The sequence below is a fragment of the Electrona antarctica genome (genome assembly GCF_951216825.1).
Source record: "Electrona antarctica genome assembly, chromosome: 15".
NCBI lineage: Eukaryota > Metazoa > Chordata > Actinopteri > Myctophiformes > Myctophidae > Electrona > Electrona antarctica.
The window spans coordinates 20,814,089-20,832,635 of record NC_136796.1 but is presented as its reverse complement, the minus strand read 5'-3'; the positions used below and the strand labels follow the sequence as shown (position 1 = coordinate 20,832,635).

The 18,547-nt window shown below is 44.5% G+C and overlaps 1 protein-coding gene across 2 annotated transcripts in view; it reads left to right on the top strand.

The window, feature by feature from the left end:
• Nucleotides 1–17,115, top strand: part of tmem64 (transmembrane protein 64) — a 33,654-nt gene extending 16,539 nt beyond the window's left edge. For both annotated transcript variants that reach the window (XM_079522873.1, XM_079522872.1), the window contains exons 3-4: nt 7,153–7,308; nt 16,217–17,115. In XM_079522873.1, coding sequence (XP_079378999.1) covers nt 7,153–7,308; nt 16,217–16,408 — 348 coding nt within the window. In that variant the 3' untranslated portion in view covers nt 16,409–17,115. The remainder of the gene's footprint in view (nt 1–7,152; nt 7,309–16,216) is intronic.
• The last annotated feature ends 1,432 nt before the right edge of the window (nt 17,116–18,547 follow it).

Here is an 18,547-nt window from a genome sequence, read left to right as displayed (position 1 = left end):
GTGTACTGACAATCATATATGGAGGCGTGACATGACTGACGGACGGGTTTTGCAGGTTTTCATAGTAATTTTAGGATTAATAATGACCACTTAATTGCCGCCCTAAAATGTCCTCACAAGTATAGTAATACTGTGTGAGTGTGTGTGTGTGTTTGAGTATTTGCAGCTGTCTTGGATGTGACCGGGCCAGAGCCAGGGTAGGGGCCAGCCACGGGTACGTTTATAAATGTCTTGATATTTCCACATGAACCGCGCTCTCACTTTTACTGGATGCTTCAAGTTTTGTCTCGCTGAATCTTATTGAGTGTTTTGTCTGTGTCGTGCATGCAGAAACCTTTTATCTCCATTATTTAAGCTTTGTCTTTTCATAAATGAAGGCCCTATATTATACTTAAAGGAGAATTCCATGCTAGAAGGCTTTCTTACCTTTATTTGTAGTTGTTACGTCCCCACCAAAGAGGTCCAGGTGTTATTTTGTGCAAAAGCGCATTATTGGCTATTTCCACTACCATAAGCCCTCAATGAATTGCATTGAATTGAATGGGGCTATGGGGTGTTCGCTTATTTCCATCGCTCAAAAATCAATATTTTTTATATCCTCTCTTCATAATGTAAATAGTATCCCAAGCGGCACACTTTACTACTTATTTCGATGGAAATAAGCGAATTAGCACAACAACCCACCCCCATTGAGGGCTTATATTAGGGGAAATAGCCAATAATGCACGTTTGCACAACATAACACCTGGACCTCTTTGGTGGGGACGTAACAACTACAAATAAAGGTAAGAAAGCCTTCTAGCATGGAATTCTCCTTTAATCGTGTCATGCATACGGGGCGGCGGTGGCTCAGGGGTAGTAGGAGTGGCCGGATGGGAACCGTAAGGTTGCCAGTTGGTGTCGAAGTGTCCTTGAGCAAGACACTGAACTGAACAACCTAATTGCTCCAGATGTGCAGGTTGGTGCCTTGCATGGTTTCCTCTGTTGAAAGTGTGAAGTGTGTCCCACTGTCCCTGGGTTTCATAAATATTAAACCAACGAAACGTATTAGAGCTTGTGACTAAATTATAACTACAGTACATTGGATCCATTGGTTATTTTATTTTCTCCTGCCATTTCCTGAAAAGTAATGGTTTTGGACATGCAAGGTTTTCCCACTGGACAGCCAAGATTTGCAACGGTTGCAGTGTACTTGAACTATAGCCCAGACCTGACCTTGATTTATTGAGGACAGCAATGCATTCTGGGTTACACTAGTAAACGACAGAGAAGGTCTAAGAGATGAAGGCAACCATGATCGTGCAATATTAATCATATAAATTACATAACATTCCTGGTAGTTCACATTTTCTCTTGGAAGCCATTAAGCCAAGGTGGTGTGAGTGTTTTGAAGGGCGAACCACAAGTCATATTTCAAGGCAGCGCCAAACAGCTGGTCCTATGGTTATAGGGCTGTCACCCGCATTACATTGGTGCTGTTACAATTGACAGTCACAGTGGCATTGAACAATGGAACATGGAAAATAAAAACATGCCATTTGGGAAATTAGAACTGCACAGGGCAAAAAAAGAAAAGTAAATATACAAAGAAATGACTGACAGAAATTACATTAATCAAAATAAATATTATACTATGTGGCCAAAACAGGCCATACAAGGCATACATATTATAATAATAAAAGGTTCACAGCGAAAACGCCAATCTACACAGTCACGACACATAGCGACACGCTTTGAGAAAATATTGTAAATTTTTTTGCAAGATTTTTGCAAAAATTGCCCTACAATGACATTCCCTAAAACAGGGCCACCGTGTTCGAAAGTACATAACGGTTGCCGGTGTAAGTATTAGTTATGCGGATGTTTGCCCTTGGCGAGCGCCTTTTCTGCGCACAAGGCTACATTTCAGTGTGCGCCCCCCTTCCTCCTCGTCCCTTGCATGTTTCCGCTGAAGTGCACGCCGTTGCATTATGGCTGGGGGAGGTAACCTGAAACCACGACCAAGACTGCAACCGTTAGCAAAACAACGGGCCCGGCTGTGGTGAAAAAATAATAATAATCTTTTGTGGCCTTTTGGAGGATGAGTTGGACATATTCAGGTCCCCCCACTGTATCTTGTTACAGGTATTTATCTGCCTCCCATCCATTACCCTACATAATGAGGTGCTGAAGAGATGCTGAATTCATCAGGAGAGCAGGGGTGGAAAGTAACTAAGTATACATTTACTCAAATACTGTACTTAAGTACACATTTTATACTTTTACTTTTTACGGCACTAAAATTATTTTAAAAACGAGTTAGTTTGTAGATTTAGATTATTGTTTCAAAATATGCATCAGCCAATTAAGCTGCCACGAAATATTTTCAGATGGGGGTACGGTGGTAGGCGGCCGGGCACATTAACCTCTTAGACCCCAGCATCCATATTCTGGTGGCAACATCAACCAAACATAGCCGATCTACACGCTCACAATGTGTCTCATTTGCAATGCATTGTGAGCTTGTAGATCGGCTATTGTAGGCAAAGAGCTTTGGTTGTAAATGGGAAAAAGTGTAAAAGAAAAAAAATAAATCTAAGAACAGTTATAACTCAAGTCCAGTTCTCTTAAGACTACAGGGGTTTAACTTGGGCTAATTTGTGGGTCCGTGATATGAAAGACGTTTTGACAACCAACCACTGGCCTTAAGAGAGGTCGAGAGGAGAGTGTGGGAGAGTTGGAAAGGAGGAGAGGACAGAGGAGGGTGGGTGGGTGGGTGGGGGGAGACGCAGCCTATTAGCCTGCTTCTGGCAGCGCCTGCCCGGCTCTCTTACTGGTCCCTGGGTGAAGACTCTCCCCGCTCTGACATTCCCTTCAACGGCTGGAACAAAAGAGCTCCACTGCGCTGAGCTTTATGTGCGAGGAGCCGTGGCCTAATTCAAGGCTGCAGTGTCTGTAGGGCGTGATGACAAGTCCACGCCGCCGCCCGCCCGTCGGCCTTCCAGCGCTCGTCGGAGGGAAGGGGGAGTAGAGAGACACTGTAGAGCCAGTAATTATCAACCATGTTCGTGCTAAGGACCCCCAAATTGACATATTTGGCAGTGGACCCCCAAAATCTGAAAATATGTTGTGCCTCCACCCACCCCCCCAGAAGAGGAGAGAGATTTTTCAATTTTGTTAAAAAAAATCACACCTGTGTGAAGTGAGGGGTGCTCTTATCATCACACATCATCTCATTCTCAACCAATGGCACAATTACCACCCAATCACGTTGGCCAATCACAATTTGCGTCCTCACTTTTGTACACTTTTGTCTTCAATGTTTGTGTTTACACAAACACTCAACGCTGGGTATATGAGGGGCTAGCGCCCCTCAAAGATTTACAAGCTCGCCCGTGTATATAATATAATTATGGAAATACTAAAGTACAGTACTCAAGTAACTGTACTTAAGGTACTATCACCCATTCACTGGATAGAGGGGGGGGGGGAACTATATTATTACTGAAGTAGAACTATTTTCAACAAATCTCTATTTCATAACGTTTTATCTGTTAAGCCTGTGTAAAGTCATTTAAAACCTGTCATGTTGATTAAGGTGTGGAGGACCCTGAATAAAATGTTCCTGACACGGGGAGGGGGAGGAGGGGGAGCAGGAACGTGAGAGGTTTGCCCTTTGGACCGTGACGCTCTGCTTTCACCATACTACCAACCAAGAAGGTCAAGTGCAGCCGTCAGACACCAGCGATAGCTTCACCACCCGGGAACGACTAGCCCGTATCCCACTGATTCTCAAGGTGCAGGAGTCCTGGAACGACTAGCCCGTATCCCACTGATTCTCAAGGTGCAGGGCAGGGGTACTGGAACGACTAGCACTGATTCTCAAGGTGCAGGGGTCCTGGAACGACTAGCATGTATCCCACTGATTCTCAAGGTGCAGGCCAGGGGTCCTGGAACGACTAGCATGTATCCCACTGATTCTCAAGGTGCAGGGGTCCTGGAACGACTAGCCCGTATCCCACTGATTCTCAAGGTGCAGGGGTCCTGGAACGACTAGCCCGTATCCCACTGATTCTCAAGGTGCAGGCCAGGGGTCCTGGAACGACTAGCCCGTATCCCACTGATTCTCAAGGTGCAGGGGTCCTGGAACGACTAGCATGTATCCCACTGATTCTCAAGGTGCAGGGGTCCTGGAACGACTAGCCCGTATCCCACTGATTCTCAAGGTGCAGGCCAGGGGTCCAGGAACGACCAGCCCGTATCCCACTGATTCTCAAGGTGCAGGCCAGGGGTCCGGGAACGACTAGCCCGTATCCCACTGATTCTCAAGGTGCAGGCCAGGGGTCCGGGAACGACTAGCCCGTATCCCACTGATTTTCAAGGTGCAGGGGTCCTGGAGCGACTAGCCCGTATCCCACTGATTCTCAAGGTGCAGGGGTCCTGGAGCGACTAGCCCGTATCCCACTGATTCTCAAGGTGCAGGGGTCCTGGAGCGACTAGCCCGTATCCCACTGATTCTCAAGGTGCAGGCCAGGGGTCCTGGAACGACTAGCCCGTATCCCACTGATTCTCAAGGTTATGGTGGGGGTTATGGCAGTGGTTCTCAACTGCCATAACTCCCAACCACATGCTTTTTGGGGGTCCCCACTAGACAGTGAAGTGACAATTTAAGGATTTTAAGACCCTTTTAATCCATAACAAAAAAAAATCAGTCCCAGGAGAGTCCCCGGGGAGGTCCCCGGAACATCCAGACTCGTGACAGAGTTACCGTGTGGGGGTCCCTCTACTGTACCCTCTACTGTACTGGCACACCCGAAATCATCATATATACAGTTAATATGTGCGTGTGTTTGTGTGTGTATTAGGTTGCGCACATGTGGTGAAAAACAACCATGCTATTTTCGTGCTCAGACCCAGGCACCCAGGCACACACATAGCTCCGTAAGGGAGTGGTTGCACCACTCAAAAAAAGAAAGAAAGGAGGACAGAAAAAGACCTCATTACTGCATCAAAAGTACCGTATATTTGATATCCCAAATAGTAGTCCAGGCGTTTAATACGCAAAATCGATTTGGACCCTGCCCTGGCGTTTAAAAGGAACCAGGCGGCTATTTGCAGCAGACTTTAATTTTATTTTGGTTACAGGCCCGATAAAGGGTCCACCTGGGACCCCGGTTGGTCCCCGGACCGGTCATTGAGACCCAGATGCTCTATCCTATCCTGTACTGACTGGGTTGCTTCTAACCTTTTGACGCACAGAGAGACAGTGCTCTGTCAAAGTTCCGCCCTTTTTTCCACCGTGCTAAAAGGAAGGTCGTTTAATCCAGTCATGCAGGATGAAACCATCTGTTTGGCTTAAGCATTAGAAAGAAAAAAGATACTGACAGTAAAACAGATGACTGAGTTCACAAGAGCCTAATCTCGGGAATAAATAAGCTATTATATAAACAGTAGTGGAATTGTGAGGATCACAGGCCTGTGTAACTAGTGAATTAATGACTTTTGATTAATAAGAGTTGAATTGAATGGGGACAAGAGGTAAAGAAATATTGTCTCTGTCAGGTTGAAACCTCATATACCGTAAGTCATAGTTTCGATAACCTGGCAGCGTGTCGCTTAGCACCGCGTTTCGAGCTTGCGGATGTGCTTTTGTGTGACGCTGTAGTTTGATCAAGTAGTGCGTTCATTTATTTAAACACAAAGAGATGAGAGGTTTTCAGCAATGATAATGATATATATCATCAATGTTGTGCAGAATGCGTGAATCTGCATATTTCATTTTTTTATGTTTTCATTTTCATAAATGAATGTACTTTGTACGTTTGGACGTTTTGTACTTTGACGTCAAAGATTTCCACTCTGGATCCATTGGAACACGTGTTCCAATGTCTGGGTCTTAATCTACAATCAATCTATCTGACAACTAGCCACATACACATAATAAGATAAATAAATTATAATTCAATTTCTGCCAATGTTCTGGTAAATCTGTCACAATGATGATTGTGCCAGTGAACAATACAATGCTACTTTAATCATGAAGGTAAAAAAGTAAGATTGCATGAACCCAAAATGTAACCATTATTTTATACTTATGCTATTCACTTTGTGCTGTGCAATGAGCTTGTAGATCTGCAGTTTCTGAAAAATCATCTTTAAAGCGACATTTTTTCCTACTCAAATACGCTTCTGGGGGGGCCCCCTGGCACAAATATCTTTTTAGATGGTGGGAGGGGGCGGTCCATGGTGGGAATATTTGGGGAGCCCTTGGAATAGGTGGTGGGTTTAGTTCTAGCTTGTTTACACATGATGTGGACATATTGGTGATAATTTGTCAAGGAGAAACATTGAGATCTAGGCCTGTTTGTCCCAAGAGTGACATCAGCCTGAGCCTGATGATCTAGGAGGCTTTCATAAGGACATGAGGGTGCAATAAAAGTGTGACCGAACCCAGCCTAACAGCAGGTGGGTTAGGATTTATCATGGATGGAAAGACATTCATGCCGGATCTACAGTACATGTTAAGCATGAGTGTTGACTTAACCTAGATAACATCTTGGTGCACTGCACACACACACACACACGTCACACACACACACACACACACTCTGTCTCGCTGCAACAAGCCATGACAACCCCTCCCCACACACACACACACACACACGCACACCCCAAACACAGCACTATCAGCAACACTGGAGTCACAGTGTACCGAATACGAAGGTCGCATCTTCACACACACACACGCGCTTATGTCATCACTCATTGGTGTTCAAGGGTGACAGACAGACACACACACACACACACACCCCCACACACACACCCACACACACACCGACAGACAGACACACGTTTATATTTAGACACCGGCACAGAGACGTTGAGTGACATTACACATAACCTGCGCTCCACACGGACACTTTAAAATTCCATACTTGATAACAGAACAAAGTAGGTAGACGTGTAGGTATGACTGTGCACCATCTGCACATGGATGTGAACAAGACATGAGGGACTGAGGGTCCACGGCCAAATACAGATAATTCTGAAAAAGGTTGAGCACCACTGACATAGAAACAGAGGTTTTTCTGAAAACTGTCATGATTTAGAAGACATTTGTAGAATCGGGTCTTAACTGGATTAAATCAGTGTCACATATTTGATTTGTTGCAGATCACAGATGTGTCCTTGCCAAACTACCTGGTGGCCTCGTCGGTGGGCCTGCTGCCCACCCAGCTCCTCAACTCCTACCTGGGCACCACGCTACGCACCATGGAGGACGTCATCGCCGAGCAGAGCCTCAGCGGATACTTCGTCTTCAGCCTGCAGGTCAGTGGACAGGGAGCCGCCATGACGCCAACACCACATAACACCCGATAAAACTGTGTCTCTGTAGGTTGCCGGGATGAACCCTCCTAGCGTCCATTTGTCATTAAAAATTAAACAAAAACACAATACACATTAGTTCAAACTCTTTCTTAAATGTGATGTACTTGATGACATTATTTAACAATCAGGAAAGCATCTGTCATTTTAGATTTTAGCTATATATACAGTATATAGCAGATCATCATAGCACGGCACTAAGTGGCTAATAATAATTTTGTGCAAATAATTTGTGCAAATCTTTGCATGTGGGGTTCCCTGGTACAAGATATTTCTAGATGGGGGTCTGCGGCCAAGTGTGTGTGTGTGTGTGTGTGTGTGTGTGTGTGTGTGTGTGTGTGTGTGTGTGTGTGTGTGTGTGTGTGTGTGTGTGTGTGTGTGTGTGTGTGTGTGTGTGTGTGTGTGTGTGTGTGTGTGTGTGTGTGTGTGTGTGTACACACACTCACCACCTGCAATATGCCATGGACCCTTTGTGGTCTGTGGACCACAGTTTGATGAACCGTGCATAGCCATGAATCACTCCTGGGCACTAGCCAAGCGCCAATGGAATTGCAACAGGTGTAAGCAATGTGGTGACAGTTTCAAATGACCTGCGGGTCAGACACATAGAGCGGTGGCACATTTCTCCCTCACACACGCGCGCGCATGCACAGTTTGCATGCGCACACACACACACACACACACACACACACACACAGTAACTGCCCCCTGGTGATTCACACTCTTCTTGAAACACAAGTCACTTCATCTGTTCACATGGGGCTCATAGAACTGCTCACCAAAACATTAGTACTACAGTATGTGCGCACTCATTTCCCAATAACAGAGGGAGCTTATATATACACACATACACACATATATACATACCATAAAAATAATAGATGTGTTTTAACCACTTTCAACCTTGGTCCCTATTTTAGGCCATGTCATTAAACTTATTATAGGCGAGAATTTGTATTATTGTTTGTTTATTTATTTTTCAATTGTGTGATTCATTAAAAATGTAATCGATAGAATAATGGCTGAGACAAACGATCGTTGCAGCCCTATAATAAATCAAATTTCCTTTAATCTAGGCTTATATTTTAAAGTTCTAGGGTGTTTCATGTTTTATGCTATTGCTTCATGTTCTTAGCAGTTTAAATTCTGTCTAACATGGGACAGAGGTTTAAGATTTATTTTGGGCTTTTTATGCGTTTATTGATTGGACAGTAGACTGACAGGAAATGAAGAGAGAGATGGGGAGTGACACCCAGCAGAGGTTGTCGGGATCGGGGTTCGAACCCACAGCACGCTGTCAGGCTGGCATTGCAGCCTAGGGTGCTCGGACCACCACGCTGGCACTGGCAGCCTGGGCCTAACATCGTATTCTTAAATGTACCTGACTGTATCCTAGATTCTTTGAGGTACCCCACTGTTCTCTCCACACTCTATTTAGTGACTTATTTCCCTTGTATATTATCGACTAGAGTTCATTCTTACTCTTGCTTATTCCAATCGTGCACTTTGTAAGTCGCTCTGGGTAAGAGCGTTTGCTAAATGCCTGCATTGTTAATTGTACAGGAAACGACAGTGTAGAATCGGCCAGCTAGCACAACCAGTTAAATGTCTGTGCCTCTGGATGCGGTGTTTAAAAAGCCCACATGAACAGGACAGATGATGCATTCATTGCATGCTGACCTCTTTAACAGGGTGTGTTACTGTCTTATGGCATACCTACCTATCTATTATGAATGTGTCCTAATCCTCCCATTTAAGGTCCATTCAAACTGGTTTCACTTCACTCAGCAATACTTCGTAGTGGAATGTTTTCGAGACGGGTATCAAGCAGGTGTGCCATCTGGAACGTTGACCTAGTGAAGTTGTAGTTTGTCATACTGTATATGGGTCTGTGTGATGACTCAGAGTTATGATTGAAAAAGTTGATCTTTGCTCGAAGATCTGCTATTTCTGCTATTATTTCTGCTATCTTTGAAACATGGAAACGATTGACGTTCATGCAAAAATAATTGTGATTATATCAATCAGTAACTAAGTACAAAGTAACTAAGTACATTTACTCAATTTTTGAGATATTTTTTTTTACTTTACTGGAATATTTCCAATTTTAGGTACTTTTACTTACACTCCACTACATCTCAGAGGCAAATATTATACATTTACTCCACTACAATTATTTGAAAACTTACTTTGTAGATTTTGATTATTATCAAAAAACACACACCACTTCAGCCCTATATTCCGGGCATTTGAAAATAGCCAATGTACAAGCTCACAATGCGTGGTAATAATTGTGACAATCCTAGCAGCAATGGCAGCTATAGGTCTATCTACTGGCGACATTGCAAAGCAATTTGATGTGTGCCTTTTTATGCTCCCCAAAGGATGAACCTTACTGATATTTTATCTTTATCTTCCATATCCTTGGGGCCATCTATCTACGGACATAGTTCCACAGCATGCAATCTGGGCAGGTACATTCTGTTCCCAACTGCATTTCATCCAGCTTTGAGATCTTGTACGGGGCCGTTGTAACATTTTGACATTGTGGGATTCTTTTTGTTCCCTCTCGTATTCTATTTTGGTTTTGCTGAGACTTGCATACCTGCTTGTTGGATCTTCCTACTCCACAGCTCTTCCTGTAGTTCTTTTTTTTGTACAGGTTTGCACATTTGATGCACATTCAAGACTTTAAAGATTATTTTTACCCCCAGCATCTCACAAAGCTCACTCTAACTTTAGCCATCACTAACTAGGCCTGGGTTACCTGGGTGTCCCCAGCGAAATAGTTTAATATAGAGTCACAATAATTTTAACCACTTTAACCATATTTTATATTCAAACATACTGAACGTTAAGTGCATGATATCGTGTGTGGAGTCACACAAAAAATAGCTGATCTACAAGCTCACAGCGACCATCAGGCTTTAAGATCATTTGTGTTTGTGTTAGTGTATTTATTTTGTGAGGGGCGCTAGCCCCTCCTATATACAGGTTTATTGTTTGTGTTTAGTTCATTTTTTGTTTTTTTTGCCATTGACAATGAAGAGAAAATGTACGTCATCTTGTCCCTAACACAAACATTAAAGATAATTTAATGTTTGTTTTGACACTGTTTGTTTTACATCATCATTACATCATCTAATCATAGCAACATGAGTTAGACTTTAATATATTAGAGTTAGATTAATAGAGGTTGCATGTAAAACATACCTGTATAAGTTTGAGTCGTTGTATTGTCAGGAAAACAATATATACCATAATGTGCCCTTATTGGCTATTGATGATATCTTTGGTGAGTAAAAGGTACTGTGATCGGTGCAATGCGCACGAGTCTGTTGGGTATGTATGTCAGGGTAAAAATAGTGGTCTCTTATTGGCTCCTCGATGTTGTAAGATGATAAGAGCGCCCCTCACTTCACACGGGTGTGATTTTTTTTAATATGTGGAGCAGTGGTTAGCACTGTTGTCTCACAGCGAGAAGGTTCCGGGTTCGATTCCCTGCTGTTTTGGCCTTTCTGTGTGGGGTTTGCATGGTTCTTGCCCTTGAGCAAGGTACAGGAATAACACTTGGAGTTGGTCTCCCGTCCCGCCGCTGCCCTGTGGCTGCTCAATGCTCCTAATAAGTAGTTAACTTGGGACGGTGTGGGTCAAATAAATGCAGAGGACACATTTCCCCAGGGGGGATAAATAAAGTACATGTTACCTTTAATATGTACCATATATCCTTGTTGTGATAAGGATGGTCCTTGAGGTTTATTTTAAATGTGTTTGTGGTCCGGATTTCAAGAAAAAAGTTACCTGTACCTGACTTGTGGTACTGAACAAACACTACATTGAATTGATAACTATCAGAATATTGAACTTTACCTTTTAACAAAAAATAAATAAATAAAAAAGTTTAGTTTAGTTTCCTGCCTTTATTAAGCTTCGCTCCAAGCTGTTAAGAGTTACTGTTCTGAACGGACTGATTGGCACACTGCAGAAGAAGCCTTTTAGGCTAATTCATTCTCCTGTTAGTGCTTTGTGCTTAGAGTGCCACTGACTGGCTCTTAAAGGTTCTGATAAAACACTTTTTGAACTTACACAGTCAAATCCTGAATGTTAATTGAACTCTCTGAGAGTACAGTTCAATGTACTGTATGTAGGAAGGGGGCATGTGTGATCAAATTAATATCTAAATATTGAATCAAGCTACTTAAAAAAACTGTCTGGGCTACACACTAAGCTGAAAGTGTTTTAAAGTGCCTGCTGCCCACTGAGAAGGCCACCAGGTAGCTTGCCAAGGACATGTCTGTGACCTGCACAAATCCATACATGCACTGATTACACACTGCTTTTATGTCCGTTTCAGAAAGATCGAAGTGTGGGTTGATGCCGATACTGATGTTAAAGTTGCACACTCTCAGCACTCAACTCAGTATTTCTCATGAGTATCGTATGCTGTATTTATTATTATTTATTTTTACCTTTTCATTTAAGTGGGCAGAACAATTAAGAACCACATTCTTATTTGCAATTGCGGCCTGACAAAAGGCAAATCCTTTTATTTATTTTATTTTTTTGGGGGGGGGCGATGTGGCTAGAATAAATCAATCTGATTAAAGACGAAATTAACACAAAGCACAGTAAAAGCAAGAGCATAATCAATAGGTAAACACAATATTAAAACAAATTGTAAACAACATTACTGCAGAGTGTAAGAGCCTTCTGTTTGGCCAGCAGTGTGAGGGAGGACAGGACATAGCTAGTTAACCCATCAATGGGTTTAGTTCTGTACTGAGCTAGTTAACCCGCGTAAAACCCTCTCTTCAGCGAAAGCTTGTAACAATCGCCCTTTGTGCATTAAGGCAAATCATTAACTAAGGAAAAATTAAGCGGAAACGTAGGGTTATATTTGTAGTATTTATATAGAGTTGTCAAGAAATGAGATTGTCAAACAACGGTGTTCAGTTGAACCAGTGCACTTGGCACAGTGCGTCTGTCCCTGTCTCTCTCCCTACTAAATACAAGAAACAAACAGGCAAACGAACTTCATCAACAAACCATAATACACTTTCAAAACCCCTCACGCCCCAAACAAATCCCGACGCTCTCTGCAACGCTTTGCGTCACGACGTCAACTACAGACAATGAACAATAACCCCCCCAAAGTCAACTATGCAAAACCGCGCTCAATGTTAAATAAATAATAAAGTCCGCGTCCGTCCTCTTCTCCAATTAAGCTCCGCGCACGCACAAGTCTATAGCAGTTCCAAAGAAACGCAGCGCTGCGCTCCTCCGCTCAAAACGGTTAAATGAAAATAAGAATGGGGTACCCCGAAATGTTTATAATCCACAAGAACAGTTCAGGATCGACCTCACCGGTACGTAGCCTCCAAGCAGCAAACACCGACAGTTTTAGATCCCAACACTGATCGCTCCGACGGCAGCGACAATTAAGCAGTTGCTTAATTCCCCCGTTGGACCCGACAGTTTGACAGTTCTTCACAATGGCTGCAGACACACCGATTAAACTTTAACTTAAATCGGACGTGATCTGGCGCCTGGAGCTCCTCTTCCCCTCTGTGTAGGCCTACACTCTGTTTACAATTGTCCCCCCTGTTCCCTGTGTGTCACTTCCTCTACATATAACCTTGGATGGGTGGCGACATCAATCTCTGTCACCCGTCAATCATCCCAGGTACAAGGCCCATTACCTTACTCGTGAATGGAGATAATAATAATAATATTCAAACTCAGCACCACACGTTACATTTCATTTCAAAATAAATAACATGCACAGGATAAACAAAGCAGAATAACATAACAATGTGCTACTGTCACAGTCCCCCCCCCCCCCCCAAGCTGGAAGCTGTTTTCCAAGTCCTACCAAAGTAGGGTTGGAGGTTGACCACATTTGTGTGTCTACTTTATTGTTCTCTCTCCATTTCACACGGTAATTTACCGGACCTGTCTGACTCGTCGCTAAGGCTGAACCTGACCAAATAGGGGGCACAAGCCTCGACAAGTATATCTCAGATGCTTTTGAAGGAGGGTATACTCTCGCCCAGTCCAAACCGTCTGTCCGGAACAGGCCTATTCCGCCAGGCACTATACCATTTGGCTTTTCTAGACTGAGAGTCTCCCGTCCTTCGTGGAATTTCTTTTATCATAGCCCACTGGCTGTTGTAGTCCAGGGTGACCAGCAGCACGGTGTTCCCTCTTGTACTCCTCGAGCCCGACCCTGTCGGGCCGTGCCCGAGGGGATCTCCTGCTTGGACTACCTGGGCGGGCGGTAACCTGTGGGGCGGCTTACAATCGACTGGCTTGCGTTGCTGGCAGCCACGGCATCCCTCAATGTAGTCCCACACATCCCTGCGGACTGTTGACCACCAGGATACTTCGAGGATTCGAAGGAGTGTCTTCAGCCTACCAGGGTGACCACCGTTGTGGAAATGTTCCAGGAAACAGTGGACCAAGCTGTCAGGCACCACCACCTGATATTTCCATCCAGAGGACTTGGTCGGCTGTCTCCGATACAGGATCCCCCGAACTTCCTCGAAGCCTGGGCGGCCCGGTCGCTGGTCAGTCTGGTCCAGATGTTCGAGTAGACCTCTGACCTTGGGATCTGCACCCTGAGCCCTGCCTAGACCAGCCAGAGTTACCTCCGGTGGCCACCTCTTGGACGGGCATTTCACCTCCGGTGGGGCACCTCGGCTTCGGGGTCCTGGAGTGACACCATCACCGCCTCTCGGTGGTGGTAATTCCCCCATCACCTGCTGCACGAGGTTGACATCCGCGCGTGCCACCTGAGCTCCACCCAGTGTCGCCCTCTTGGGTCCTCCGTCTACGCATGGTCGTTGAGCCTTCTTCGTGCCGACGGGCAGGCCACGGGAGGCCAGATGGTGGGAAGTACTGGTGGGACACCCTTGAGGGTTATGGGGAGTATGGGAGCTTGGGCGAGATGTTTTGGCTCGTTTTATTTTCGACCCCTCACTGGCCCCTTTCTCATCAATCCTCCTAAAACACTCGACCAGTCTCTTCTGTAATTGCTCAACTGAGGATTTGATTAGAGTTCCCATCTCCACCAACTGGCGATCTATGTAATCCCTCCGGGACATTTCCCTATTTATAGTGCTCTCCATAGCTTCCTCAAATTGGCGCTGCACACACTGAACTTGGTTACCGAAAGCTTGCAACCTGTTCTCAATGCAGGCCAGTTCTTGCTGTACTTTAAAAGTAGTGCCTCCACTCTGCTCCATTGTGTTTTGTATGTCCTTTTTCGTTTTTTTGAGTAAAAGTTAAGAATTAGTTTTTACAGTGTACTTTTTGAGTAAAAGTCAGAATTATTTTTTACAGTGTACTTCTCAACTTCACCGTTGTAAAACAACCACAAAAACAAGCTATCTCTATTAAATGTATATCCCTAGTTCCCCGTATGGGCCACCACCTGTAACAATCGCCCTTTGTGCATTAAGGCAAATCATTAACTAAGGAAAAATTAAGCGGAAACGTAGGGTTATATTTGTAGTATTTATATAGAGTTGTCAAGAAATGAGATTGTCAAACAACGGTGTTCAGTTGAACCAGTGCACTTGGCACAGTGCGTCTGTCCCTGTCTCTCTCCCTACTAAATACAAGAAACAAACAGGCAAACGAACTTCATCAACAAACCATAATACACTTTCAAAACCCCTCACGCCCCAAACAAATCCCGACGCTCTCTGCAACGCTTTGCGTCACGACGTCAACTACAGACAATGAACAATAACCCCCCCAAAGTCAACTATGCAAAACCGCGCTCAATGTTAAATAAATAATAAAGTCCGCGTCCGTCCTCTTCTCCAATTAAGCTCCGCGCACGCACAAGTCTATAGCAGTTCCAAAGAAACGCAGCGCTGCGCTCCTCCGCTCAAAACGGTTAAATGAAAATAAGAATGGGGTACCCCGAAATGTTTATAATCCACAAGAACAGTTCAGGATCGACCTCACCGGTACGTAGCCTCCAAGCAGCAAACACCGACAGTTTTAGATCCCAACACTGATCGCTCCGACGGCAGCGACAATTAAGCAGTTGCTTAATTCCCCCGTTGGACCCGACAGTTTGACAGTTCTTCACAATGGCTGCAGACACACCGATTAAACTTTAACTTAAATCGGACGTGATCTGGCGCCTGGAGCTCCTCTTCCCCTCTGTGTAGGCCTACACTCTGTTTACAATTGTCCCCCCTGTTCCCTGTGTGTCACTTCCTCTACATATAACCTTGGATGGGTGGCGACATCAATCTCTGTCACCCGTCAATCATCCCAGGTACAAGGCCCATTACCTTACTCGTGAATGGAGATAATAATAATAATATTCAAACTCAGCACCACACGTTACATTTCATTTCAAAATAAATAACATGCACAGGATAAACAAAGCAGAATAACATAACAATGTGCTACTGTCACAAGCTTTCCTCACAATAACAGAAAATTCACTAGTATACAGCCCTGAGGGTCTCCGGGCATCCATTTTCACTCACTCGGCGCCGACATCATCTTTTCACGCCTCCAACTTCAGCTGTGGAGCTCTGAAACTGTCTTGAGAGAGAGTTCATGTGTACCGATTTTGTGTGAGTTTGAGTAGTAGCAAAAACAGTGTTATAGCCCCACCATGAAGCCAATTAGAAAGGTGTGGGGGCGAAGGTACTTCCTTGGCCTCCCAGGAATGTGTGTGCAAAGATTCTAACGGACTGGGGCGAAAACATTGTCTTTGGCCTTCGGCCGTCCGGCCTTGCAGAGATGACATAGTATTGCACTGCAAAGTATACATACATAAAACTTAAACTCATGTCTTTATTTATGTTTTTGTCCACTCCTCCAGATCATCATCAGCATCGGCCTGATGTTCTACGTGGTCCACCGGGCGCAGGTGGAACTCAACGCGGCCATCACTGCCTGTCAGATGGAACTCAAGACGTCCCACATGAACGGCTCCTCGGCCAGTCACGGCGGCTTCACCTACTGCAACAAGAGGGCGATGGCAGGGGGAGGGAACTGCGTTAACGTGGTCTGACCCCCCGAGAGACTGTCCGGACCTGATCGAAGCCCCAGGGAGGTAACTTCCTATGGGTAGCGCCTGTGAAAATGCTGAAGGGATACCCGCACAGCAAAAGAGGATTTCCGGGGTCTTCAGGCGTGTTGGCCGGCACGGCGGCACAGAATGTTGGTTTGTCAACATTGTGCCGCTCCAGAAACAAAGCACCTGGGAGAAAACAAACACAGCTTACGTCTTTATGCAGACGATGTGGATGTGCTGTTCAGTCGGTACGATTTGTACAAGCGTGGGACCATGCACCGTTTGTCGAACTCGCTTAACGGAGCTGAAAGAAATGTTTTTTTGTGGTACGTCATCACAAGGCAATTTTCTTTTTCTTTTTCAAATGTTAAACAAATGATAGCACTTCATATCAAATTAGTCTGGCTCTGTTACAAGAGTTGTGGAGGATGGCACCGGGAGAGGCAGTAAGTGAGTGAGTAAATCACAACAAAGATGGGTGTACAATGCCCGCCAATACAATGAATGTGCAACCTAGAAATCTCTTGGTAACCTGTTGATACCATATCATCATCATCTTTTCATTGCCAACCTATGCACCTCTCACCAGTACAACGTATTTTAATTTCAGACGATTTCCCCCATGTCCCTGTTCATCTCGAGCATTTGATGCTTTTCTTGTTTGTTTTTTTACAGTATGATCAATAAGGGCATTATTCATTTTCTGATGACTTTGACTCTTTTCAACCACATAAAGCCTATATACAGTAATTAGTCGACCGTGGTCCCACCAGGGAACTATACTAGGTCTGCTTATTATTTATTTATTTTCACCAAACACCAAATCTCTTCCCCCAAAAATGTCCGATCTGCAGGCTGTAGCCCGGCTATTTTTGCCCAATGTTTGCTCCAGAATAGGAATACTAGGGTTCAAGTGGTTGAGTCAAATTCTTAATTTTCTTTTTAAGTGTCTTATTGTTAACTGTGTATGTGTGCGTGCGTGCGTGCGTGTGTGTGCGCGCATGGGGGATCATCTCAGTAAGCATTTACCAGCCTATCTCTGAGTGTGTTGCAAGGTTTGCTGGCTAAGAAGCACACCGGCACGTCTAGCTAGCCCTGGGATCATTTTAGTGCTTGTGCAGCTTTGATAGGAACAGATGGATTAGGGGAGCAGGCTTGGCACAGCGGGGAACCTCTGCTGTGTTCTGCCAGGGAAGCTGTGGTGTCAGCAGGGAGCAACACACACCTAGTAGCTAATAAGCCAGTGATTCTAAACCTGTGGGGACCGGGGACCACTGGTGCGCTGCGAGGGTATTTCAAGTAGGCCACCCAAAAACAATCGGAACCATTTCAGTCATTGTGATAAACCGATACATTCCAGCTTGTGATCCAAGCCAGAAAAACAATCGATTGATTACAATTGACATGCTCTGAAAATGGACGCGGCCCACCCATCTGACCACTTAACACGGCAGCAGAACATTTAAAACCTTGAAATTCACGCCGGATGAACCGGAAGTAAAAATCGCCCAAACTAATCTGCCGGATCGTTACGTTAACTTTCATCCAAAGCGTTAATATTGTAACCGCAAGGTAGCGCCGATTTCTTTTAATGAGCTCCTAACATCGACGTTACAAGCTTCAATTACGAGAAAAGGCCTGCTAAAGGTCGCACTTATAATGGAAGTGGATGGCGGGGAAACATTTCATTGACGGACCACAACGGAAGCGAGCGTTGCCTAGCGACGGGGAGGCTACTTGAGGCTATTCTGAATCAATAAAAAAAGAAAAAAAAGACGTCTTCGTTAGCGAGCGCCTTTGAAAAAAAAGACGTGATCGTCAGTAAATGAGTTAAGTGGTGAGATGGGTGGGCCGCAAACATGGGCCCTGATCCGTAAAAGGTTGAGAACCACTGTAATCTAGCTACAGAAATGTCCCCATACGAACCTGCGAATGAAACCTCTACGTTGTTGTTTATTTTAAAGCCTTTATACTACTTACTTTATTTTGGGAAAGTGTGTAGATATACCTTAGTTGCGAGGCCGGTAGTTTTGTCTTTGACTTTTTTTCTGTGCAATACAACGGTCAGCAAAGCAGCACACAGCATGAATGTCTCATTTCAGTGCTGAAACCAAACTTAATAAGAAATTCTACTGC